The sequence below is a fragment of the Oryctolagus cuniculus genome, chromosome 1 (assembly GCF_964237555.1).
Source record: "Oryctolagus cuniculus chromosome 1, mOryCun1.1, whole genome shotgun sequence".
Classification (NCBI taxonomy): Eukaryota; Metazoa; Chordata; class Mammalia; order Lagomorpha; family Leporidae; genus Oryctolagus; species Oryctolagus cuniculus.
Genome location: NC_091432.1, coordinates 19,996,823 through 20,024,719, shown reverse-complemented (window position 1 = coordinate 20,024,719; position 27,897 = coordinate 19,996,823). Strand labels below are relative to the sequence as shown.

Sequence of the window (27,897 nt, the reverse complement as noted above, 5' to 3'; positions counted from 1 at the left end):
CGCTCCATTGCAAAGCTACGTGAAGTTCCTGGGAGTCTCTTACTCCCAAGCCAAGGTTGAACGAGGCGCTCAGAGGCCTCTGGGGAAGGGTCAATCAATTCCTCTCCACTAAGTTCAAATTTCTCTCTCACACAAGAGTACAGTCATACAACTGCTAGATAAGGAATATCAAGAAGTATAAAAAAAAAATCAAAACATTAGGGAGGGTGTCTTTCTCTCCCAGATCTCCTGCTCCGGGCGAAGCCAGCTGCCAGGCTGCGAGCAGCACCATCAAGAGGCCCAAGTGGTGAGGAACGGAACCTCCTGCCAACAGCCAGAGAAGCCAGGCCTGCCCACGTGGCTGGGCTTAGCGATGATTATCCAGCCCCCGCCAGGACAGACTGCAGCCCTGGCTAACGAGCTCACTGCAAACTTGTGAGGGACCCTGAGCCAGAAGCACGCAGCTCAGCCACGGCCAGAAGGCAGCAGAACGACCAATTCAAAGCACTGAGAGGAAAATCTTCCATCAACCAAGGACTCCACATCCTGCAAAATTATTCCTCAAAGTGAAGGAGAACAGAAGACGCTCCCGGAAAGCATCGAAGATGTTCACGGATACACCTGCCCAGAAAGAAGCTCTAAAGGAGTCTTCAAGCAGGAATGAAGGAACCGAAGACAGGAGTAGCTGCAAGCTACCTGAAGAAGTAAGGACTCCAGTAAAGCTGCTACACAGGTAAACATTACGCTAGTACCACAGTATTTTTGATTTGTAACGTCTCATTTTGTTTTCTAAGTGATTAAAAAACAAATGCATAACACAATGATTATAAATCTATATTAGTGAGCACACAATGCATACAGATTTTAATTTGTGACAATAACAGCATGAGGGAGGGAATCACAGCTAGAGCAACAGAATTTTGGGATATTAATGAAACTAAGCTAGGGCCAGTTCAAACTAGATTGCTAAAATTTTATGAATGTTAACTATACTCTCCATGGGAACCATTATGAAAATATTTAAAACATACACTGAAGAGGACATTAGAGGGCATGAAAATGGTACATCAGGAAAAAAAAAATACCAAAGACGACAGTATTTCAGGAGTTAAAGAACAAAAAAGGTGAAAGATACGTGGAAAGCAAGTAAAATGGCACAAGTCCTTCCTCCCAGTGATCATGCTAAGTGTCAGCAGATTAGAGTCTGTAAGCCAGTTATAAGCTATCTGCTGGATACTCATTATAGGGCGAAAGACACACAGAGGCTGGTGGGTAAAGGATGGGAAGGGCTATTTCATGGACTCAGTAGCTAACAGGGTTTAGGAATGGCTACCGTGCCATTAGACAAAACTAACTTGAAGTCAAAAATTGTTTCAAGAAACAAGGAAGGTCAATCTATATTGACAAAAAGATCAATTCAAAAGGAAGATATACTAGTTATATATGCACCGAACAACAGAGCCCCAAAATACATGAAGCACACATTGACAGAATGGAAGAGGGAAATAAATTCCAATATCCCACTTCAAGTAACAGATAGCATTTGGACAGAAGATTAATAAGGATATAGTACGCCTGAATGACATACAGGCCAACGACACCTAACAGACATATGAAGAACACTCTACTCAATAACAGCATACACATTTTTCTCAAGTGTGCGTGACACATTCTCCAGGTTAGACCATATTCAAGGCTACAAAACAAATCAAATAAATTTTAAAAGACTGAAATCATACAAACTATTTTCTCTAGCCATAACAGAAAGCAATCAATAACAGAAGGAAAATGAAAATTAACAAGTATGTGGAAATTAAACAACATACTTCTAAACAACCAAAAGGTCAAAGAAGAAACCACTAGGGAAATTAGTACCATGAGAGGAATGAAAACCAAACACAACACACCAAAACTTATGTGGCACACGGAAAGCAGTGCTCAGGGGGCATCAACAGCTTACTAAGTCTGCATTAAAAAAGAATTTTCAACCAATAACCCAAATTTCTTAAAAACTAGAAAGAAGAATTACAAAACTAAAGCTGGCAGATGTCAGAAAAATAGATAAATAAGTTAGAGTGCAGAGAACTGAAACAGAGAACAGAATCACCAAAATCAAAAGTTGATTCTTTGAAAAGATTAGCAAAATTGGCAAACATTTAGTTAGAACAAAAAAGAAAGAAAAGCAAAAATGAAGATGGGAGACATTATTACTGATCTCAGAAATAAAAAGGATTATAAGAGAATATATCTAGGGGCTGGCTCTGTGGCATAGCAGATAAAGCAGCGCTGGCATCATATGAGACCCAGCTGCTCCACTTCCGATCCAGCTCTCTGCTGTGGCCTGGGAAAGCAGTGGAAGACGGCCAAGTCCTTGGGCCCTGCACCCACGTGGGAGACCCAAAAGAACCTCCATGCTCCTGGTTTCAGATCAGCTCAGCTCCAGCTGTTATGGCCATTTGCGGGAGTGAACCAGAAGATAGACAGATAGATAGATAGATCTCTCTCTGTGCTTCTGCTTCTTTGTAACTCTCTGCCTTTCAAATAAACAAATAAATCTCTTTTTAGAAAAGAGAATATATCCAACAAATTAGATAGTATAGGCGAAATGATCAAATTCCTACAAACATATATATTATAAAAACTATCTCAGTAAGAAATAGAAAACTTTCTCACACCTACAACAAGGCTGAATTAGTATCAAAATCCTTACCCAAATCAAAAAGTATAGCACCAGATGGCATTATTACAGTGAGTTCTAACAAACATTTAAAGAAGAATTAGCACTAATCCTTCTTAAACTCTTCCAAAATAGAGAGTCCTGATTCCTTCCAGTATTACTCCAATACCACAAAGACACCAAAGAATAGAACAACAGACTAAGATCGCTTATGAATAAAGATGCAAAAATTCTCAGCAAAATACTAGCAAACCGAACCTAACAGCTTGTTGAAAAGATGATATACCGTGACCAAGCAGGATTTATCCCAGAATGGAAGGGTGGTTCAACATAAGAAAAGCAAAGTAATGTGACAGTCTTAAGGTCCATGGAAAATAAAAAGATATTTTAATTAATTAATTTTCAATAATATCTTAATTCATTTTGGTACAAAAAATTCTGAAATTCATGCATTTTTTTTCGTAACGTATATTCTTGAAGACTCTTCCTATACCATACTACAGAGGAAAAATACATGATTACCCAAATTTTTGAAGAAAAAGCAATTGTTGGGGTTGGCACTGTGGCAAAGCAGGTAAAGCTGCCACCTGTAGTGCCAGCATCCCATATGGGTGCTGGTTCAAGTGCCGGCTGCTCCACTTCCAATATAGCTCTCTACTATGGCCTGGGAAAGGAGCAGAAGATGGCCCAAGTCCTTGGGCCCCTGCACCCATGTGGGAGACTGGAAGAAGCTCCAGGCTCCTGGCTTCAGATTGGTACAGCTCCAGCTGTTGCAGCCATTTGGGGAATGAACCAGTGGATGGAATACCTCTCTCTTTCTCTGCCTCTTTATAACTCTGCCTTTCAAATAAATAAATAAATCTTAAAAAAAAAAACACAAGCAATTGTCAAAATCCATTACTGTACCACATAGCCACACCCACAGCCACACCCACACAAAGGTATCATGTTAGTAGTGGGTATGTTAATTAGCTTAATTATGCAGTTAATTATGCAGTAATCACATCATTATGTGTATACAGACCCAACCATTGTGTTGTCTACCTTAAATAAACACAACTTTTAACTCAAAAAGATCTGATAGAAACATTCAGAAGAAAACTTCTTCAATTTTACAAACAGTATTTATAAGAAAACACAGCTAACATCATACTCAATGGGGAAACCCTGAAGGCTCCCTCGCTCCCTGAAGACCAGGAACAAGACAAGGAAGTTTCTACCACTGCTGTTCAACACTGGCAATGTTCCAGCCACAGCGATCAGGCAAGAAAATGACACAAAAGCCAGGTGACATGATCCTATATATAGCAAAATCCCAAAGAATCCACAAAACCACTATTAGAGCCAATAGATGAATTCAGCAAGGATGCAGGGTGTAAGACCAAGACAAAAAATGAGCTGTGCATCAAAGGTCAGTATCAGGAATGTGAAAAGACAACTGATGGAACGGGAGGAAGTATCTGCAAATCACAGTTCTCATAAGAGTCTAATAAACTTTCAACAGAAAGACAAACAACTGCATTTAAAATCTGGCAAAGGATTTGAACAGATATTTCTCTGGAGAAGACGTTTAAACGGCCAACAAAGGCGTGACAAGAGGCTCATCACTGTTAGTCACCAGGGAAATGCAAGTCAAGATCACAGCCACTAGGATGGCTATGGACAGAACAAAAAAGGGGGAACAGTGGGCACTGGCAAGGGCGCGGAGCGGATGGAATGCTCACGCCTGTCTGGCAGCACCGGACACAGTGGCTGAAAGGAGGGACAACCCCAGAGCCCATCGGCAGGTGAACGCTACACAAACTGCGCTGCGCACACGTTATTCAGCCACTGGAAGGCGAGGAAACACTGCCGCACGCTGCAGGGTGAATGAACCTCAGGAACATGATGCGAAGCAAAGGGCCAGACACAAGGGGTCACGTATGTACGAGTGTTCATGTGATCTGTCCATGACACATACGTCTACAGACCGGGGAATGGCAAGGAGCTGTTGACAGACACTGGGTTTTATTTCATCAAAAATGTTTTGGAACTAGACAAAGGTGGTGGTTGCACAACACTGTGAATATACTAAATGCCACCAAATGGTTCACTTTAAAATGGTTAATTTTATGTGGTGTGACTTTCACTTCAATTAAAAAAATTAGGTTAGGAAACAATAAAGACTGATAAAGTTTGGTCACTAACAGAAATTGAAAACCACTTTATCCAGAGTTGAAGCTGCCCTGCAGATGTTCTTTTTGCCTAGACAATGTTGAAAAAACTACGCAGCTTCCCAAAACACCTGGATTTGGGGCTTTCCTGAAGAAGTCTCTCTGTGGTAGCAACCAGTGACTGCCAAGACGCAGCTGCTTCCTCGAGACGGGGCACGCCACTGCAGTTCCCCACGGTCTCCACTTCCTACTGCCAGACAGTATTACGCTTGCCTTCCTCACTGCGCTACAGGGAAAGGAAGAATAACCGAGCGCTCCCTCTGTCCTCATGTTCCTGTTGAAAGCAGGGAAATAAAGTCTCCTTGTTTACTCTAGCCAGCTGTGTTCATTTATGTTTCTTGCTTCACATTCATGGCTATTTGAATTTGTGTTATATATAGAAAATTTGGTATTACAAAAGACATGATCTAAAAATTCTACACAAGTCTAGAGGTAATTTAACCATTTACACCCTAGATTTCGAATTCACCATCTTAGACTTGGCTGCATGAAAAAAATCAAAGGTACATGCAAATAAATAGATATCTAAATGGTTTCATTAACCAAGTTAAATAAATTTGGACTGAAAGCAAAGCAAAATCCAGTTTGGTCACTTGGATCTATTTTCCGTACTACAGCGTCGGTATTAAAACGGGTTGAGGGAAGTCCTCAAGTCAGGTTCATCAAGAGGTAAGACTGGAATCTGGAGGTGTCTTTGTTGCAGGGTGTGGAGAAGGAACGAACGCCCTGCCAGGCATCGCATAGTCTAATGGACTTTCAGCACTACCGCGTTTCCTCATCAGCAGGTGTTAGCCTGTTTCGGAGAGTGCTGCAGAGGATGAGGGAAGTGGTGTGAGACCTGAAACATGTTCATCTGGTTCCATCTCCTTTTCTAAAACACGCCTTTAGCCTCCAAGCTCTCTGAACACCACCACTCATTTCTCAGAGCCACACCGCAAGGTGGCCTCTAATGAGGGATGAGACCAAGGAAGAAGTGAAACCACTGCTGTGGTTGCTGGCGCTGCCTCCTTCCTTCCCTATGAGGACGTGGGGGCCGCAGGCCCTTCACAAGGTGCTGCGCTTTCTTCTCTGGTCCAAATGCTGGAGAGCGAGCTCCTCGCGGGAAAGGGCTCTGCCTCACCACAGCTCCTAGCACTTGACACGTTCTTATCAAATGAACGCTGTTATCCCCCTAAGAGACACAGCAGAGGTCGGAGAGGAACCCATCACAGAGAGAACGTCGGAACCTATGAGCGGGTTCCAAGTGACACTCGCACGGCTATTGACACTGCTTCATTCTTGCCATCTCTGAGCTCTCTTACCGGCTACACGTGTGATCCTGGAAACGAAGCACACAAGAGAAAAGGAGACCAGTAGGAAGATCTGAAGTGGGAGAATTCTGAAAATGGAATCCAGTCTAAAGAGACTCTGCTGACTGGGCTTGGTGATGTGACAGACTGTTACGCCAACTGGTCTGTCAAACTAAAATAGCAATGACTGAATTCCCCTATTAAATCACAACGAGAGACCATGGAATTCACTGCTTCAAAAAAATTGTTTTTTTAAATTCGTAAGTCTCTTGAATACCTTTCTATGTCATTATAACTCAAATTAAAAGCTCTACCAACACAGAAGCCCAGGCCATGGCAAGATGTTCAGGATCTACTAAGTGGAAAAAGAGCACATTACTGTAGCTTGATTTTTTTCCTCTTTAAAAATGTGTTACCATATATCCAGAAAACATCTGGAAGAATATAATCTAAACAGTTAACAGCAATTAAGTCCTGGATGTAAAATTATAAAATTATGGAGTTTACTTTCTCTACAGATTATGAGGGAGAGCATTTTCTATAATTCATTTTTCTGTAATGTTTGTTTTTTTAAGTGCATTCACATGTTACCTTTGTGGTTAGAAAAATCCAGAAATTAAAAATATATTGAAACAGAAAGTATTTTTGTCTCCAAGAATTATCTTTATGGAAGAGAAATGATTTTTAGAATTCTAAGGTAGTGCTGTGAAAACACATTCTGGTGGAACGCCAGGGCTGCTCAGAGCCAGCAGGGCCAGCACAGGGCTCCAGGCAAGGATCTCCTGAGTGTCCTGCACCGAGCAGGCTCCCCAGGAAGGGGCAGGTGCCTTCGCCTGTGGATCCCGGCTGCTGGACTTTGGAATCTGGCTTCAGTACAAGATTCGCCAGCTCTGGAGCTGCCGAGACAGAAGGCCTGGTGTTATATGCGTGAGGCCTCTCTGATCATAGAGGCCCAGGAAGCAGGGAAGTCCTTACGCCCCCTATCTGGCCAGCAGGATCATGGGCTGCTGTCCAGAAGGCGGCTCAGGATCACCAGACGTTACCCTCAAAGGAGACAGGCCTGAGCCGTCGGAGGCAGGACAACAACTGTGGAAAGCAACTTTCCTGGAAGAGAGTGGATTCCTTCAAAACTTCTTTCTCATCACTGGCCTGTCTTCAAATAGGAAACAGCTGAGTTGACTGCCTAGCAATCCTTTTTCTTCTTTTTATAAGTCTTTCTGCCACAGGACCTTGAAGTATTTCTGGAGGTTACCTGTAATATACTGTAGTCTAATTTAAATAAAATGTCATTTTAATATTATTTATTTATTCTAATTAATAAAAATGTTGTTTATTTTCACCTGCTTGAGAGGCAGAGCCAAGAGAGTGAGAGAACAAGAGAGCAAGACAGCTTACATCTGCCGCTTCACTTCCCCAAAGCCCTCAGCAGCCAGGACTGGGTCAGGCAGGAGCCAGGAGCCAGGAGTGCCATCCAAATCTCCCACGTGGGTGGTAGGGGTCTAAGTACTTAAGCCGTCACCTGCTGCCACCCAGGGTGCACTAGCAGGAAGGCAGATGGGCAGCAGAGTAGTGGGGACTTGAACTAGCACTCCAGTACAGTCTGTGGGCGCCCCAGCAGTGGCGTGACTTGCTGAGTGCCTCATCGCCCGCCTCAGCCTCATTTTTCAAGAAGTGAAATTCTGATTTTAAAAAATTTAAATGAAAGCTTTCAATATTTTAACTGAGCGTCTTCACCCTCTAGAGCAGAGGAGGGGAGTGTCCAGCCTGTGAGATCATCTGTTTGGCCCTGCCAAGGCAAGCACAGGCAGGACCCGACATCCAATAAACTTAAAGCAGGCTAATGTTAAGTTGGTAGTTTTATATGGACCGGGAATGATGTTATAAATACCCACATGGCCTCTAGAAACAAAAAATTTTGCCATCTTTGCCCTAGAGTTTAAAAAAATGCTTTTTGGAAATTTTAATTGTTTTGGGGGAAGTGCTCCTCAATTATCTATAACAATCAAGAAAAATCTTTGAAATGAAACCCCTTTCCCTGTTTATTCTTCCTGATCGTCACAGTCACTTCCTCATCTGGACTCTTTACTAGACTCAAAAACTAATACGGCTTTTTCTGTTTACTACCTCATGTGCTTTCCTGACCATGGCCGCCCATCGGTGAATTTCTGCATCTGAACCAGCAGGGGGAGCTCACTCACACAGAAATCCGAAGCCACCACAAGGGGAAGGTGGGGAGAGATCCAGCCAACTTTCCAGTGCATATGAATGAACTACCACTCACACGCAGCAGGTCCTGGGGAAGAGCCCTGGAGAAGATGTATTTAGACACACCCCAGCCACCATGTGCTTGAGCGGCTCAGCTACTGCCCAGGGCAGGCATACACTGCCCGTACCTGTTTTTCAAGGCTTGGCTTGCTAAGCTGTACAGTTTGCGGTCCAGCGAGTCTGGTCCCTGGAGTAGCTATCACAATGCTGGTGAGCTGGGCCATGGGGAACGTTTTGGCTATGGTTGCAGTCTGTCCATTGACAACACGGACGGGGTGGATGGAATTCTGGGAAGTGGGAAGGGTTGTGGGGGTGAACTTGGTCAGCATGACGGGCCTCTGGATAAGCTGAGGAGCTGCAAGCATGGGAGGAGGTGCAGGGGCAATAGGAATGTTATTCTGAGCCACAGGCTTGGGTCGAACCTATGAGGGAAAGAAAGAAGAATTATTCTATTATTTAAAGAAGCTGCTGATGTCCTGTAAATCTAAAACACCGCCCAATCTTCCACTCTACATAAACCAAATGGTATTCCATACAAGTATTTATTGATATTCATCTTGGTATTATTATTCTGCAACTCCTAGGACACATAACTCATGAAGACCCAAATACCACCTCAGAACGCTGTACTTCTTATGCCCAGAGGGGCGAGAATGTTGCCAATGGTCTTAGTTCACCTTCCAGGTTTCTTTATATGGACAGCTTCAGTTCACTCCCATTTCTGGCCCTCTAACTCCCCATTTTGTTTTTGTTTTAGAATTTATTTATTTTTTTGGAAGGGGGAGAGAGAGAGACAGAGAGAGAGAATAACAGAGAGATCTTCCATCTGCTGATTCACTCCCCAAATGGCTACCATGGCCAGGGCTAGGCCAGGCCGAAGCCAGGAGCCAGGAGCTTCTTCTGGGTCACCCACATGGGTGCAGGGGCCCAGGGACTTGGGCTGTCCTCCGCTGCTGTCCCAGGCCGTCAGAAGGTAAACTCCTCATTCTTCACTACCCAGTATGGCCTACTCCTTCTCAGTCTCCACTGGGGTCCACTCTTCCTATAGGATTTTGACCTGCAACCCCTTTTCCTTCTAATGGTCTCACTTTTGCTGGCAGCGCTCACTCCTCCCACAACTTCAGTTACTATCTATGTACTGAAGACTCCCACTCCGGACCAGAGACATTTCCTGAGTTTCAGGATCATTTTCAACTACCTGTTAGACATCTCTCCTTGGACATCTCATCAGAAGTTCAAAATCAATTTTTCTAACACTTACCAATTTCTTCTTCCAATCCTTCCTTCCTCTATAATCACCTTAGTAAGGGGCCTTTTCTTGACAAACTTCAGAATCATTCGTGATGCTTCCTATTCCAACCCTACTTCCTAAAGAGTTCTCAAATCTGTCTACTTTTTATCTCACTGCAGCTACCCTCGTTTATGTTTGGTTTACCAAAACAGGACTGGAAAATAAAACAAAAGTGTTGTTAAAAACATGCACGAAGGGGCTGGCGCTATGGCGTAATGGGCTAAGCCTCTGCCTGCAGTGCTGGCATCCCATATGGGTGCTGGTTCGAGTCCCAGTTGCTCCTCTTCTGATCCAGCTCTCTGCTATGGCCTCGGAAAGCAGTAGAAGATGGCCCAACTGCTTGGGCCCCTGCACCCACATGGGAGACCGGGAAGAAGCTCCTGGCTCCTGGCTTCAGATCGGCTCAGCTCCGACCACTGTGGCCATTTGAAGAGTGAACCACCAGATGGAAGACCTTTCTCCTGTCTCTCCATCTCTCTGTAACTCCACCTCTTGAATGAATGAAGGAATAAATAAATCTTCTAAAAAATATGCAGGCAGCAGGTACAAACCCTGGTTCGACCACATGACTAGCTGTGTAACCTCAGGCAATATACACAACCTTTCTAAGCAAACTTTTAAAACTAAGACCTTGTGGGCAAAACTCTTGCCTTGTGCATGAGAACTGAGCCTTCAGGTAATTCTCTAGCTCTGTTCTAGAAACCCAACAAAGGTAAGAATGTCAGCGTTACCAGCAACAATACTGGTGACAGAAATTACCCCTTAGTGATCACTAAGTCTGAAGGGAGAGAACTAGAGCCTCTGATAGGACTCGGTGCTTAGTCCTCCCTAAGTGGGATGATGGTAACTTGGGTACATCCAACATGGAGACCGTGAAAGCCATGCCTAGGGAACTGTTACGAGATGTACTGGCTTCTACCTGAGGGCCTCCCTCCCACTGTCCTGGATAAAGCTTTCATCTCCTTGCACTTGAGGATTCCTGGGCAGCCCCAGAGACTGCTGCATGGGCTGCTGTAGGGACTCCCACTGAAGCAGAATGCCCAAGGCTGTCCTGCTGGCATGCTATTCTGCATCATGCCAAGTATGGCCTGGGATAGCCTTGTGAGTCTGGAAGTTTTGCTGAACTCAAAAATAAACTTGGCGGTAGGAAGTATCCCATAGCAGGAAATACTTTTGATATTTTAGCTGGTATACACATGAAGACATACAGTCTATCTCTGTAAAAACATAGCTTCATGAAATACAGGACACAGCTAATGTTTCTTATTCTGTTCTATTCACGTTACTTAACAACTCTGGTTACTATCCAGTAAGTTGATTTCATAGCCAACTAATGAGTTGTGATGGATCCCTTGTTTGAAAAACATGGCCTAAACAGCCTCAGATTCCTTAGCTGAGTAATACCTACTATGGTTGAGGATTAAAATAAGCAGCCCATGTGAAGTGTCCAGTGGGGACCTGGCACACAGCAAGATTCCCCACACCCTGGCTACCCCCATCACTGACAGTGTCCTCACTGTTCTTTCTGCCTACAGTCCTGGCTATCTCCAGTCTGTTCTATGCACAGACAAGAGGGCTTCTGAGTCATAATCTGATCACGTCAAGTGCTTGCTTCTTGAAAACACTCATTCAGTGGGTGCCCACTGCTCCTCGGATGAGGCCCAGATTCCTGCAGACTGCAGGAACCCACAGGCTCCGGGGCGGTGCACTTGCCCGGCCTCATCCCAGCCTGAATCAGTCACATGGCCCTTTGTGCCCACACAGCAAGTCTCCTTTGGTTCCTTAAATTCCCATGCATCTCCCTGCCACAGACCCGCATGCCATGTTCCCCCTCTGCCGGGGCCCTTTCTATTCTCCCCTAAAACTCTGTCAGGATAACTTTGGTAGGATTTTAGGCCTCAGACTGAATTCAACCCTTTAAGGGCATCTTGAAGCAGCTTTCTCTAATGCTGTACAGGATGGGCTGGCTGTCCCCCCAGCGCGGCCTCAGAACACCCTGTCTTCCCACAGTGGGCGCCGTCTGTGTGTCTGAAGCTCTGCGCGGGCAGAGAAGCGCCTTCTTGACCACTGGCGGAGACACAGTGCTTGCTGCCCAAGGCACTTATTAAGGATTTATTTGATAAATGACTGAAATCACCTTATCTCATTTTAGCATTGCCCACCTCCTCCCCAGAGGCTATTCAGAAACTGTACCACGGATGACAAAATTCCTTTCTCTTTTCTCTTTGCCTGAAACCAAGGGCCTCAGAGAGGAACTCTCATCCTTTCAATCACATCAAAACTCCTCAGATTTCAGACACTCGACCCTGATAAGGGCGAGGGTCCTTCTGATTGCGGGAGGAGCACTGTCAGAGCAAACAAGCAGAGTTGCTTGGGCCCAAGGAGCAAGTCCCCTGCACAAACCCTGGCCTAAACCTTTCTGTCACGGCTCTGTATTGAATACGAGCCTCAATACCACTGGTTTTCAGACCAGCACTAAATGATGTCTGCCGGTTCGCTTGGCTCTTATTTCCCTCCCTGTTCTTTTTTTGGCATATGGGAAATAAATTTGAAAATGGTCACTGCATACTTTCCCATTACCAGGCAGTAAGTTACCATAAGGTTTCTAATGATGCTATCTTAATTGTTGTACATTTAGAAAATTTTCCTTTTCTTTTCTCTCCCCCGGTCATTGCTAATAAATCCTAACAATAAAATAAGCTTCCGTACGGTAGAGAAACGGCAGTCAGCATGGCTGGCTGAGGAGGGCGTCGAGTCGGCTGTGCTGACAGCCTCGTTACAGGCTGTTCAGAGAGGCCGGCACGGTTTCCGTCCCACCTAACCCGTCACTGGCCTCGTCACTGCTTCACTCACCTGTGGAAGAAAGTTTGGACGCGGAGTGAGTCTAGGAGGGGGAATAAACTGTGGTACTTTGATGGGCTGAGGGGGTGTTGCCTGAACCTGCTAAAAAACAACAACAACAACAAAACAAGCAGATAAATAAACCAGAGAGAACAATCAGTGCTCAGCACCGAAGCGAGGCATTCTCATTTCAGCCCAGTATTCCGTGGATCAGACGGTATTTTCCGTAAGAACCCACTGTCGGGTTAACTGTCTGAACACTGCATCAGGCGGCCTGCCTCTCTCGCCTGGGTAGTCTGCCCCACAAAGTGAGCCAGTCACACTGCTGTCCTCACACACTTCATGGACAACAGGGCAGGCTCAGGAACCTTAAGCAATTTCTCAGACATTCAAGAACTCTTACTCTTAAACATATTTTTAAAAAATTCAAGACTAGATCCAAAGTAAATCCAGTCTGCTGCCTGGTCGAATGGGCTCTTTCCTGATACAAGCGCTTTCCCTCATAGTGGAGGGGTTTACTCCTGCGGGGACTCTCCTAACTCTAGCATCTGGTCAAGCGATCTGGTTGCTGCGCTAAGGGCTCCTGGGTGACTGACGGAGCTTCACTTTATGGCTCTCTAGTTTCACTCGTCACCGGTCATCATTTAAAAGCTACCAAAGGCTCTTAGCTACCATTTTAGGAAATGAACGATATATCAAAATTTGGATATTGTTCCCTAAGCTTCTGAGAAACATGTTTTCTCAATGGCTTGGTCCTATAAATCTCATAAACAATTCTTGTTCAAATACTTCCTCCTCCAGCAGATCTTTTTCTGATAAAACGCGGACACCGCTGCTATTAGTTTTGGAGTTTGCTGAGCGTTTTTCAAGTGCCTTGACTAACTCCAGCACTTCCTGGGTGCGATCAATTTAATGGGACAGAGAGCTCAAGAGTTGAGCAGTCACACAGCTCCACAGAGTTCATGCGCTCCAGTTTCACAGGAAGGCCTGTGGTCAGGCTGCAGGGACATTTTCATCAGGCCATGCTCCGACCTCAGATAACGCACAGATGCGGCCCTGGGCGTCAACACAGCTCTGTAGTATTTGAGCAGCGAGCCCTTGTCTGGCCTGAAGGACATCTGGTACACAAGGAGAAGGCTGGCCTCCGAGAACCATGGCAGGAGCCTGAGGTGGATGTGCCCTACGCTGCATGTCCTGAGCCCTCTCCCGTGAGCGGCAGCTGCTGGCTTACCAGAGTGACTGTGTTTTTTGCCACAATTTGGACGGCCTCTGCCCCAGGCCCAGTGACCTTACTGGACGTCTGCAGGTTGACTGGCGTGTTCTGGACATCGGTGCCGAGTACAGCCTTCTGACTGTTGATGGCGGTCACCATAGCAATGGTAGGTCTCTGGCCCACAACAGAGGCCGGCATGGTCGCAGTGGCTGCTTTCAAGACGAGAGGTAGTGTCTTTGTGGTAATCATAGAAGCTGTAGTTACAGTCTTCTAGGAAACATGGAGAACAGACATTACAACAATGAAATGTGATCCCACTGAGCAGTATGCTACTCAATCCTGGAAGAAAACAAAGCAATAATTCTCACAGTCAACCAAGTTTCTCAGTATGACAACATTTCTTTCATGCACAGAGAGCACATTTCTTATTACAGGGAGAGATGATCTCTAATTTGCTACATTCTCAAATTAGCGCCACTGGTAAACGGCCAAGTTCACTGTAGTAGCCGCTGACTAACCTGAGTGCAGGGTTTACAACAGCAAACTGGGAAGAGTGGTTACTGATACAGAACATGACTGTTCTTGTTTCTTTTGGCTTTTCTCCTTTACTGGCTCTCAATTAATTTATGTACAAGATGCAAAGCAATGGGGTACACATCATCTCTATCCTTAATTGCTACAGACTCACGGGCGGGAAGAAAGCCACCACACAAACTGTTCATGTGCCTCCCGTGACACACAGGCTGGGGTAAAAAGACTGTACCTTTTCGGTTTTTTTGAGCAGTCTCTGGAGAGGAGGAAGGGAAACGCTCATGAGGATTAGCACAACCATTGCCTCGCAGGCCGTAAATCCCTAACTCCAGAAAACCAAACATACTAACCAGCTAGTAAAGCACATGTGGTTATTGAAACCAAAGGGCTATGAGCCCTGCGCGTCACCTCTTCTCTGGAGAAGTGCTGCATCAGTGACTGAAGATGCAGTGAAACGTGGCTGGGTAGAAACAAAAGCCCCAACCCGGACAGAGGGAACAGAGAACTTTCCCCACACCACAGCCAGGTCTGCTGGAGGGCGCTGCTCCGGGCCAGTGGGAAGTACTCTGCTCTCCCGGAAATGGACTTGGACAACGTTCCCTGGGACTTTGGAACTGCCTGTGTGGTAAGCTGCTTGGCTGTGGGCAATGTTTCCCTTCTCTGCCTTTTCCACACATATTATCCAATCTTCCCACATCTTTCTGCCTTCTTTTAACCAAAAATTTAATGAGCTGTGCTCACTTATCCCATCACAGCCTAATTAGCAATCCTTATTAATGTGCACAAATAAAATCACCCAAATCTGTGCTTCCTCTTTTCCAAGACAACAACACCAGAGTGGCTTTTTTTTTTTTTTTTTTTTTTTTTTTGCCACTGCCACCTCTAAAGTGAAATGGGTGGGAGTAAAAGGGTCACAGTGATATTTACTTTGGGGGGTAGCAGGTCATCTGCTTTCTATCAGTGATGGAAATCAAATAAAAGTTAAATGCTGTTTACCATTAGAAATATTATAGTAGGACAGCAACAAGGACCATTTATTACCAGCTATTTGTAATGGGCATTTTTAACACAGCATGATATCAACGCTATCTTTCAGTTTAAAACATTTACACGCAAGGCATTTTTCATGTGGTGAGCAAGTCACACTGGCTGGCATTCACCCCTGGTGCCACCATGGGCTGTGGAAGTAACGCTGTAGCCAGCAGAACTCAGTGCCTGCATTTCACAGTTGTGTACACTGCTGTGGCTTAAGAGGAGGTCAATACACTTCTACTCAAACACTTCTGGTTTAAGCAAATCACTATCAATATTTTGACTAGCTCTTAACTTACTATTTTAGAAAATCTTGAATCAAACTCACCTGAACTAAATATCTACCATTAACCAACACTTAAAAGCACTCCAACCTAACAAGCTGTTGTATCTTGTTTTTCATTTTACTTAGTTGTGGTTGATTTTACTACCTGCATTTTCGCATCTATATAACCCCATATAGTACACAGACATAGGTTAGTACCACATGCTTCGATGAAAACTTTTTTTTTTAAAGATTTTTTTCTTTCTTTATTCGAAAGGCAGACTTACAGAGAGAGGGAAGGAGAGAGAAAGAGAGCTTCCATCCACTGGTTCACTCCCCAAATGGTCACAACGGCCAGGGCTGGGCCAGACCAAAGACATGAGCTTCTTCTGGGTCTCCCACGTGGGTGCAGTGGCCCAAGGACTTGCACCATCTTCCACTGCTTTCCCAGGCACATTAACAGCAAGCAGGATCAGAAGTAGAGCAACCAGGTCTTGAACCAGTGGCCATATGGGATGTCGGCGTTGCAAGTGGAGGCTTAACCTGCTACGCCACAATGCTGGCTCCAAAAACTTTTTGAAGAACATGTTTACTAACGACTTCTTGTCCCCAAGACAAAAGCACTGTATAATCTCTGCTTCTGGCCTTGTGCTTCTTCTATTTCAATTAGGAGGGAACATACAACTGAACTCTCGGAGTGTTAGGGTTTAGATGACACAGAAAATCTAGAATCCAAGCCTAATGACAACATGTAAACTGCTCTGCAGGAGCAAGAGAAGGCAGAGAGGAGGGGGGGTCTTAACAACAAAGACAAGTATTTTTAGGGAAGCTGTGATTAGCTCCTGGCTAGTTAATGTGGCACAAATATGATCACTTTTAAGAGAAGGCAGCAGTGGCACCAAGTGTCATGAAGGGATTCTTTCATGAACTAGAATTCAATGTACAAAGACATGGTGGGGCCGGTGCTGTGGTGCAGTGGGTGAAGCCGCTGCCTATGGTGCCAGGATCCCATGTGGGTCCTAATTCGAGGCCTGGCTGCTCCATTTCTGATCCAGCTCTCTGCTCTGGCCTGGGAAAGCAGTGGAGGATGGCCCAAGTGCTTGGGCCCCTGCACCTGTGTGGGAGACCCAGAAGCTCCAGGTTCCTGGCTTCGGATCAGCCCAGCTCCAGCTGTTGCAGCCATGGAGTGGGGGGTGAACCAGCAGATGGAAGACCTCTCTCTCTCTGCCTCTCTGCAATTCTGCCTTTCAAATAAATAAATAAATCTTTAAAAAAAGAGAGAAAGGAAGAGAGAAAGAAAGAAAAGACAGACAGACATGGCAAGTAATACTGATAACAAAATCCTTAATTTTCTTGCTAAATTATCGTTGTTTATCTGAAAAGTATGAGGTTAAAAAACAGATGGACTCCAATGCACACATCAGAACTTAGAAGGATTCTGCCCATGGATTCTAATTAACCTCTATATTTCATTTCATATTATTTTGTTCAGAAAGTCATTGTTGGACACTCAACCACAAATAGAACCCTCCCTCTCTGTCCACCAGAGTTTGATTTCTGTTTGGTTTCATCAACTGTATTCTTTTTGCACTTGCATTGTATCACTACGAATGAAAGGACTGTGAGCACAGGTTAAAGGGTGAGTTGGAATTAACAAAGTAAAGGTCCTTCCCTCCCCACCCCCCAAAGACTTCCGCATTGCTCCCTTCATGCTTTGGTACATGCCAATCACCTGACAAAATACAAACTCTCCTCGCACCATCCCTCCCTGCCCGTGGGCTGCTCAGTAGGTATTCCTTTCTGAAGTCGCATGTTTACTATGTCCCACAGACAACCTCCCATTTGTCCTTGCCCTCAGAACTCTTAACTGCTTCCCTCTGACTGCCCAAATCCCCAGGAGTTTCAGTATGCACTGGTGGCTTCTGTCACCAACCAGCGCCCTCCTGCCTCTCTGGCCTTCTCTCCCTGCCACTGCTTCATGAAATCCATGCTCCAACCATATCAGCCTAATTGCTATTCCTGGGCGTGCATTTACTCTAAAAACCAAATCAATGTATTTGAAAGGCAGAGTGACAGGGAGAGAGAGACAGAGACAGAGAGAGAGAGAGAGATCTTCAGATCTTCCATTCACTCCCCAGATGTCTGCAGCAGGCGGGGCTTGGCAGGCTGACCCGAGAGCCACAAACTCCATCCGGGTTTTCCATGTGGGTGACAGGGCCCAAGCACTGGGGCATCTTTTGCTGCCTTCCAGGAGCATCAGCAGGAAGCTGGAGAGGAAGCAGCGTGGCTGGGACTCAGACAGGCACGCGGACGTGGGGTGTGGTGCCTGAAGCACATCAGCCACGCGTTCACTTCGTCGACTCCAGACTTCTGTTCACACTGTTTCTTCCTTCTGCTCCACCACTGAAACCCTGTTCCTCGTCATGGTCCTGCTCAAATGCCACCTGCTTGGAGGGTCACTCTCATCTCTCTAGTCAGAATACTCTGTCTCTAGACTGGTACCTCCATTCAGTCAGCAGTTTGCAACTTCCTCTCCCTCTCTAAATGCTTTCAATTCCTGAAAACGGAACTCTGCCTTAATTTCAAGTTAATTTCTCCTTTACAATGTGTCACACAATGCTTGCACATAGTAGGGCCTCAGTAAATATTTCCAGAATGAATGAAAATTAAATCAATTATCATGATATAGCGGATTCTTGGCAGGGACCATTTCTTCTGGTACAGCAGAATCAAGACAGCATTCAATAAATAATGATCAATAGTCTACTGTGAAGACAAGGACCAAACACCTAGAGGATCTTATGACTTTTTTTTTTTTTTTTTTTTTTTTTTTTACAGGCAGAGTGGACAGTGAGAGAGAGAGACAGAGAGAAAGGTCTTCCTTTGCCGTTGGTTCACCCTCCAATGGCCGCCGCTGCAGCCGGCGCACCGCGCTGATCCTGGCAGGAGCCAGGAGCCAGGTGCTTTTCCTGGTCTCCCATGGGGTGCAGGGCCCAAGCACCTGGGCCATCCTCCACTGCACTCCCTGGCCATAGCAGAGAGCTGGCCTGGAAGAGGGGCAACCGGGACAGAATCCGGCGCCCCAACCGGGACTAGAACCCGGTGTGCCGGCGCCGCAAGGTGGAGGATTAGCCTATTGAGCCACGGCGCCGGCTCGGATCTTATGACTTTTAACATTAAACATTTCATTAGACAAAACAAAACAATATAAAACAAAGTTGGGCTAAATCAATGAAATATATCCAAGTGGGCCACTAGATGGAGAGACACTACATAACACTGTTCTGGGGAGGGCACCAGGGCCCTCACCATCCACCATCCCAAAGCAGACAGAACTCAAGAGTCCCAAGGAAAGAAACAGCTATTACAAGTACATGACAACTATTATTCCTTCCATGGGCACACTTTCTCATTAATCCACAATTTGCAAAGAGAATAACCTAATCCAATCCTGTTTAAAAGTCTAAGAAAAGCAACCCTGGGGCTGGTGTTTTGGTGTAGCAAGTAAAGCCATGGGTGCTGGTTCGTGTAACTAGGTGTTCCACTTTCAATCCAGCTCCCTGCTCATGGCCTGGGAAAAGCAGCAAAAGACAACTCAAGGTTTTGGGCCCCTGCCACCCATGGGGAGGTCCCAGTGAAGCTCCTGGCTTTGGCCTGGCCCAGCCCTGGCTGTTGCAGCCACTTGGGGAGTGAATCAGCAGGGGGAAAATCTCCGTCGCTCCCTTTCTTTCTTTCAAACACATTAATTAATTTTTTTAAAAAGTATTCCTGTAATCTTTCAGAAGCAATACCAGTCCTGACCAGGGAATTTTTAAAGTCAATTTTAAATGCCTAATTTCCAAATATTCTTGGGGGGAAAAGATTAGGGTAAAAATTACATAGGCTGCTCTAGCAATCTGCTTTACAACATGGTTTTTCTTTTTGCTTCTCTGGTTTCACATGGTATAGGCATCCTGGCATTGTATGGCAATAGAGAGCAGATGAATGGACACACTTCAGCCAGAACATCTGAATTCAAATTTGGTTCCATCACAGAATATCTACATCATCTCAGGTAAATTACTTAACCTCTTTGTGCCTTAAGTTTTCTCTTCTAGAAAATAAAGATGACAATAACAGTGTCATCCTCATGGGCTTAGGGCAAGACATATGCCCATTACATACGCACTCTGAAGAGTGCCAATACACAGTAACCTCTACTAGAGGTTAGCTAACTTTAGTATATTATAAACAAGTCATTCACTTCCACAGTGCTGTACATGGACCATCCTGATGTCTACAAACAGTGAAGCACATCTTTCCTCTCACTCTAAAGACACAGTGATAGTCACGTCTCTGCCTTTTGGCTAAGATCAAGTGTCAAGACACAGTGAGACTTGGTGTTGGTGAGTGAGAGGTGTCCATGTTTAGGTTTCAGAAGATGCCAAAGACTCTGAAACGTGCAATAATGAGTATAGTAAGTACGAACATGTACCCATAGCTTTCAACAGAATCTTAAAGGGATCTTTGTTATAAAACAACTCTAAAAGACATAAAATCACACAAACTTTTAGAATGTTTTGCAAATAAACACCTCTAGAAATTCAAGATAAGACTTTAATTCTGATGTAATGTACAGAAGACATCATCTTTCCCCTTTCTTTGGAAAGGTGAGAAATCGTTCAACGTTTGCTATTTCCTTCTGCCAAGGAATTTCAAGTGATCCTCCCCCAAGTTATAGTACAAAACCGTAACCAAGATAACTTCTGTTAGTGCTATGAGCTCCTGCAGTCTGAAACAGGGCCCTGGACTACTGGACCAATAACTGAGATTGGCACATGATTGGCCATTATCACTATTTGTTTGCATCTGCAAAGAGAGACAACTGTCCCAGCACTTCTCACGAATGAAGCAACCATCAGTCTCTGCGGCTCACAAGGCCTGCGGCGTCAGCCCCGCCGTACCTGGGAAGCAGTCAAGCTGGGGGAGGGCGCAGCCGCCTGCTGGCCGTGGTGGTGGTGGTGCTGCTGCGGCGGCTGTAGCTGGAGTGGTGGCTGCTGTGCTGCCTGCAGCTTGTTTTCAGGCTGTGGCAATGGCTGGATCTGGAACTTGTCCGGTTGTTCTTGTTTTACTATCAAGTTCTTCCGTAGCTGTTCAACTACTCTTTTCTACCAAATGAGAACAAAAAGAAGTGAAATGTATTAGCTGCATGGAAATTAGACTTCTCTAATACCTTTTCTCTAACTAGTTTCATCTAAACCTGCTATGTCTAAAATTTACACACATTCTATACAAGAGGAGTTCAATGTACTCAACAGATAGTACTGTGAATATGAAACTGACGGTGTACAAAATATTTTATATATAAAGAGAAACCAAGGCACACAGATGTAAGAAAAGTGAATAAAGCCCATTGAGCAGAGCTCAGATTTCTAGATGCGTTAGCTTTGTGTGCTGGACTGGAAGATCACTTTAGCACAGCAGCAGAGAGCCCAGCTTCAGAGCCAAACTTCTCCAACTTAAGTTTCAGCTTCGCTACTCACCAGCTAGCTATATGATGTTGGGCAGGTTTTTAACTACCTGTGCCACAATATTCTGTCCCATAATGAGGTGATTAATAGTACCCTTAATACTCTTATGCGATCCAAAGGACCTAATAAATGAAACATTCTCAGACCAGGATTGACACATTGTTGACTATTATTATTATTATTATTTTGTATCTGACAACAAAGACACCAGCCATACTAATTTTTATGAATCAAACATCATGTATCTACCCCAGTTTAAAACATTAAACAGATTTTAAACAAACCTTGATCCCAATGGCAGGATTAATATATAAGACTTTATAAATTACTGAAATGTGTAACTCACAAGTAGAACAGGATCCATAGAAATACATACATTTATTTAGAAAGAACAGGGATTCAGTTACATAGGTGAAAATTAAAAGCTAAGGTTTCTTGGGGCTGGTGCCATGGTGCAATAGGTTAATCTTTCGCCTGCAGCGCCGGCATCCCATATGGGTGCCAGTTCTAGTCCCAGCTGCTCCTCTTCCAATCCAGCTCTCTGCTGTGGCCTGGGAAAGCAGTAGAAGATGGCCCAAGTTCTTGGGCCCCTGCACCCATGTGGGAGACCTGGAGGAAGCACCCAGCTCCTGGCTTTGGATCGGCGCAGCTCCGGCCATTGCGGCCATTTGGGAGAGAACCAACAGATGGAAGACCTTTCTCTCTGTGTCTCCCTCTCACTGTTTGTAACTCTACCTCTCAAATAAATAAATAAAAATCTTTTTTTTTTTTAAAAAAGCTAAGGTTTCTTGAACTTTCTAGACCTTGCTCAAACACAAGAACAAAGTGCTTGGGTCACTTGTATCACTAGAATAATACATTCCAACAGAAGAGAACGTAAGCCCCTTAAAGGCAGGTCCTTTTTTGCTCAGCTATCTGCTTGCTGTCTCTGTTCCAGTCACACAGCACAGAAAGTGAAGGCACCCATGACTAGCAAACGGCTGGGAGAGCATCTCCTCCCCCTGGCACCAGGCAGGGGCAGAAGGGACAGGCAGCCCTCCTCATCCACTTTCTAATCCGTGCATCAGACAAAGGCAGATCACCACTTCCTAGTAGAGGAATTTAAATAGGGGCTCACTGGAGCCTGGTGCCGTGTTAATCTTCAAATCCTCACTGACGCCTCCAGCCAACTGCATCACCACGCTCTCTGAAGAATCCGAACCTGTAGGCTACGTGCTTAATATTACTTACAAAATACATTTGTAAACTTTCATGACAATACAAAATTCATTTTTTTATATTTATTTATTTTATTTGAAAGGCAGAGTTAGAGAGAGAGAAAAGGAGAGGTAGAGAGAGGTCTTCTATCCGCTGGTCCACTTTCCAAATGGCCACAATGGCCAGAGCTGGGTCAGTTCGAAGCCAGGAGCCAGGAACTTCTTCCAGGTCTCCCACGTGGGTACAGGGGCTCAAGGACTTGGGCCATCTTCCGCCGCCTTCCCAGGCCATAGCAGAGAGCTGGATCTGAAGTGGAGCAGCCAGGTCTTGAACTGGCACCTAAATGGGATGCCAGCACTGCAGGCGGTGGCTTTACCTGCTACACCACATCACCAGCCTCCAAAATTCATTCTTGAGAGATATTTATTACTGACTCCAGATAGACAAAGAAAATATCACACAAAGGCCAATCTCCAGAGGAAAACCAATTCTGCTATATGGTATACTCTGCTAGTACTACTGAGTAAACACTTGAAATAAAAAAAAAAAAAGAATATAGGGTCCAAAGTCTTTGCAGAGACCATCAACTGAATAATAAAAATACAAATTAATAAAATACCCAAGGACTTTACAAATTGATTTTCAAATCTTCCAAATTCTATTTCTCAAGTGTAGGAGGTAGAGTAATGAGCCACTGTGACTGGTAAGAGGAGGAAGAATTGGCGCGAGTGCTGCAGACAATCTTGAGTATCACATGTGGATTTTGTTGCGTGGTGACTGTCAGAACATCTATCCATTTAAAATTAAATAATTATGTAGAGGCACTTTCCGTCTTTCTCCCCACCAGACATCAATCTATTAGTGAATAAGCTAAAGTGCAGCATCAGCAGGCAGAGAAAGGGACTCCAAGAACTCTTCCAGAATACAGCTCCAATCAGGGAGGGGCGGGGGGAACCTGGAGGAAAGAATCCCGCAGAAATGGGACATCTGCCAAAAAACACACTGTGGACAAAACAGCACAGGAAACTAAGTAAGTACTACACGAGGTGCAAAAGGAAAGAGAGCTTTTCTCCTCCATAACCATCCTTAGGAAATACAGTGAACTCTGCCCTTGCTGCCTCACTGAAGCAAACCAGAAGCAAGACAGAGCCGGGAACCTGCTCCCAGTGTCAGGGTAACCGCAGGGAGTGGCAGGGCAAAGAGCTAGAAGGGGCTGCAGGCTACAGTGCTCCCCAGCCATATGGCCAGAGCAAGGTGCTGGCCAATCACAGCCAGAGTGGGTGCCAAGTGAGTCACTCTGCATTCACTACGGTTCCTTCCCCAGGGCCTGAAACAAAGCTGCAGAAGCCTGGGGGGGGGGGGGGGTACTTCGAGGGAAAGCAGGATCAAAATACTTGAAACTTACATTAGTCCTTGAAAGGAGGAGAAAGAGAAAGAGGAGAAAGCATTGTGCAGATGGACCCAGGTCAGATCACGTGAGCTGGGTAAAGTCTTCTTTACAGGACGGCTCTGGTATTTCAAAGAGCTGCTCGGAAACGCATGGCCTCTCGCCCCTTGCTGTGTTCATCAGGAGATCAGAAGAATACTAAGCGTGTAGTTGTGTTCCTCTGTGAACTTTTCTCAAAATCAAGGTTTGGGGAAACGCTGTGCTTTCTGCCACTTAAATACACACAACTGAGCTTGGAACCTGACGGCGGGCTCCTCGCAGGAACCCCTGCACACTCTCGGGAGTGCTGCTGTGCGTGTGAGTAGGCCCTGAGCAGGCTTTTCTGAGCCCCGCAGCCCAGCCTTGTTCCAGGTCAGCCTTGCAGCTCTGGTGAGCACAGCATTCGCTTCACCTCAGTGGGCTCCTGATCTAGGTCAGCACCTGTTCCGGGTGGCAGCCAGGGAATGCGGCTATGATACTCGTGTGTTATAAATCCTAGCTGTGAATCAGCGAAGTTCTCAGTGGCCTCTGCACAAAGGATAGCTTCTCATTACAAAGGAGGTGAGCCTATAGTTTTACTGTTATGTGTTATGAACAAAGAAATCTTGACTTCTGTTGGCCATTAATGAAACTGCACTACCATAAACAATTTCAGATTTTCAATGTATTTACATATCAGAGAGAGCTTTAAAAGCAGCTAATTATCTTAGAACACTATCCTGAAGCTTTGAGAAAAGGTTAAATTTCACAAACCAGTCATTCTTCATCCACAGTTAAAACAGAGGGCAGATGAAGAAACGAAAATGAATTCTGGAAAGGGGGGAGTGAATCCTGTATCATCTTTTCTACTTAACGTTTTCCCTATGAACAACAGGCCACGTGGCTGGCCTCCAGAGGGGCTAGCACCGCCCCCTTCAATCCATCTGTCAAGAATGCGCCACAGCCTGGCATGTGATACCCGCCTCAGATTCCCTTGACGTTCGCATCACCGGGTTTCATCAGGGCTTGTTCAGGCAGAAGAGTTCACAGAGCCTCTGACGCTTCAAGTCACAGCTCCTGAGACAGGTAGTCACAGTGATCAATATTGTGACATTCAGCGATACTATCAACATGTTCACATGACAACAAGACAGATCCTGAGAAAAAAAGAGAATTTACGGGTCCAGTGCAACAGAAAATCGGGTTTGTTTTCCACTAAATCAGTGGAGGTTCGAGGGCCTTCGTCACCATAAGAAGGAGACAGAGATGGAAGGCACGCTGTCCCTCCAGTCAAGCACCAGCTTGTTTTTCCAGGCAAACGATCAGAGTCATTCTACAGAGTTCTCTCAGAAGGCACTGCAGCCACGGGGTCCTGCTGCATGTCTGCTGCTTTGCCACACGGGCAGTCACCTCACTCAGCTGTGCTCTCTACAGCAGCATCTGTTTTTGTATCAGTTATGACAGGGCCACATCCACTCAAGATATCTTCTTAACACAGCATGGTAAAATTCATCATTTTTTCCTCCACAAATCAACAATCTGAAAATATAACCCTAACCTTCATACCACAGGGTGATGGAGACTTGTACCTCTCCAAAAGTCCACAAAGTCAAAAATGACTCTTGGAGGACCAGTGCTGTGGCAAAGGGGTAAAACCACAGCCTTCAGTGCTGGCATCCCATATGGACAAGTCCCCGCTGATCCACTTCCAACCCAGCTCTCTGCTGTGGCCTGGGAAAGCAGTAGAAGATGGCCCAAGTCCCTGGGCTCCTGCACCCATGTGGGAAACGTGGAAGAAGCTCCTGGCTCCTGGCTTCGGGTTGGTGCAGCTCCAGCCACTGTGGCCAATTGGGGAGCGAACCAGTGGATGGAAGACCTCTCTCTCTCTCCTTGGGCTGGCGCTGTGGTGCAGGTTAAGCTGCCTTCTGTAGCACCAACATCCCATATGCGCGGTGGTTTGAGTCCTGACTTCTCCACTTTTGATCTAGCTCCCTGATAATATGCCTGGGAAGGCAACAGAAGATGGCCCAAGTGCTCGGGCCCCTGTATCCACAAGGGAGACCCAGGCCCAGCCCTGACTGTTGCGGCCAACTGGGAAGTGAACCAGTGGACGGAAGATTCTCTCTCTCTCTCTCTAATTCTGACTTTAATAAATAAATAAATAAATAAATAAATGCTTTTTTCAAAAAAGAAAAAAGAACAACTCTTACTCATATTCACAATAAAAATGCAGTGAAAAATCTTTCTAGGGTCTCTAGAATTGCCCACTGCTACAAACGGCTGGCTACTCTATTTTACATGTGCAGAGAAAGTAACCTTGGAGAGATTGATATCTGTTGATAAAAATCAGGATCTACTCAAAGAGAGACAAACCTTTCTACTACTCAACTGAAGCAACCACTGCATTTGCAAGAAACCCCAATATTTACCAACACTGAGGAGGCAGGAAAGACAGGAGGTTTGAGAAGGTATCACAGTTACCTTCTACCGAACAGCATACTGGCACAACTTCAGTGACAGAATTACAGCACAGGGTGAAAGGAACCACTGGTAGAAAGTGGAAAACTAAGTGAAGACTCCACCACTTCATGGACAAAAACACAGGAAAAGCAATAAACTACTCCCCATACACATTAAATAAAATTCCAAATAAGCTATTGGAGAGAACGTTGCAGAGGACACAGGACAGAATTCTGAGAGAGGAGGAGGAGGACTGGTGGCAGCCGCTATAAAAACATACTTAGCTGAAAATTATGACACATTCCATCTGTAAAATACTAGAAGATTTTCCCTCTGAGACTCAGTTTTGGAGTCAGAATTAGATAAATATCTTCTATCTGTTTTTCAACCTTTTAAAAAGGGATTTATCCTTTTGAGATACCACTTATTTGACAGAAGCAGTTTTTATAAACACATCTAATACAGTGAACTGGACATGCTGTCTTCCAAAGAGGGCTTGTATCCCAATTTTGAGACCCGGGGACACATAATTATTTTAGTTCTGCAAGGTGTTATGGAAATTTTATGGGACAACATAAATGAATTAAGGAGCAGCAGCAGTTCACATTATCAAAAAAAATTTTTTTTCCCCAGTAAATCTCAAAATTCTCTGCATGGATGTTTACTAGATGGTAGAGAACACACATGTCATTGTATTGATTCAACTTTGACTTAGCTTTTTAATTAGAACCGATACTTCAGAGTTTATCCTTCCTTCAGCACACAGACACACACACACACACATGCACACACAAGTATTAGCATCAATGGATCCACAGTTAGAACTTTTGGTTATCAGTGAGCTTTATAGTCCACCTCTACAGGCTTTTAGACATTTGATTTGCTAGCCTGAAATTAAGTTTATGTTTTTCTTATTTAGTTCATTCATGCTCTGATAGGTGAACCCAGCCTCACCCTCCCCTCCCCCAACTTGCTACATAGGAAGATAAAACTACTGCTAGTATTGTTATTCTCAAACTCTGCCTAAATCTAGGGGCTCTTCTAAGAATCTGGAGCTGTCTTTAATTTGCATTAAATGAGAGTGTAGCTATTGAGATGTGACCAGTGGGGAAATGCAGATCCCAGCATGCAATACAGAAAGACACTGGGGCAAAACAGTACACACAGACGGAATGACAGAGAGCCCTGCGTGCTGGGAAAGCTGGCTGTTGGAAATGAAAGATCGAGGTGGTCAAAGCTAGGAGCCAGTTGGCTTACACTTATGTTCTCCACCTTTGAAGCAGTAGCTGTAAAGTACTGTCCTCTTTGCTTCAGAAAAATGTTAAGGATCAAATGAATTTGTGGTAGGGAGTGCTAAGGAAACTATTAAGGACAATGTGATAACAAGGGAGAGTAACCAAAGTGTAATACAGTTTGCCTAGAATGAATTTTTGATTCACAGCAGCAGATAACAAATATTACCTTTATTTTCAATGTCAATTATATTTCAATCACTTGATGTTTAAAAGTTATTTATTTATTTAAAAGGCAGAGACAGACAGAGACAGAAAGAACTCCATTGACTGGTTTACTTTCCAAATGCCTGCAACAGCCAGGGGGAAGCTAGGATCAATCCAGGTCTCCCATGTGAGTGGCAGGGGCTCAGCTACTTGAACCATCACCTGCTGCCTCCTTAGGTGTGCATTAGCAGGAAGCTGGAATTCTGAGCCAGAGCTGAGAATCAAACCTA

The 27,897-nt window shown here is 44.9% G+C and overlaps 1 protein-coding gene and 1 long non-coding RNA gene across 36 annotated transcripts in view; one reads left to right on the top strand and one right to left on the bottom strand.

Moving 5' to 3' along the window:
• The window catches only part of PHF21A (PHD finger protein 21A), a 219,553-nt gene that overhangs the window by 20,377 nt on the left and 171,279 nt on the right, over nt 1-27,897 (bottom strand). For 21 of the 35 annotated variants that reach the window (XM_070071184.1, XM_070071191.1, XM_070071217.1 and 18 more), the window contains 4 exons: nt 20,540-20,743; nt 13,787-14,038; nt 12,568-12,657; nt 8,552-8,845 (listed from right to left, as the gene is read on the bottom strand). In XM_070071184.1, the coding sequence (XP_069927285.1) occupies nt 8,552-8,845; nt 12,568-12,657; nt 13,787-14,038; nt 20,540-20,743 (840 nt within the window). Of the gene's footprint in view, nt 1-8,551; nt 8,846-12,567; nt 12,658-13,786; nt 14,039-20,539; nt 24,786-27,897 lie in introns of all 35 variants that reach the window. The other 14 variants (XM_070071243.1, XM_070071257.1, XM_070071259.1 and 11 more) reach the window with 4 other exon arrangements.
• Nucleotides 383-8,962, top strand: LOC138849061 (uncharacterized). Its single transcript, XR_011387442.1, has 2 exons — nt 383-712; nt 8,339-8,962. It is a non-coding gene; the product is annotated as an uncharacterized lncRNA (long non-coding RNA).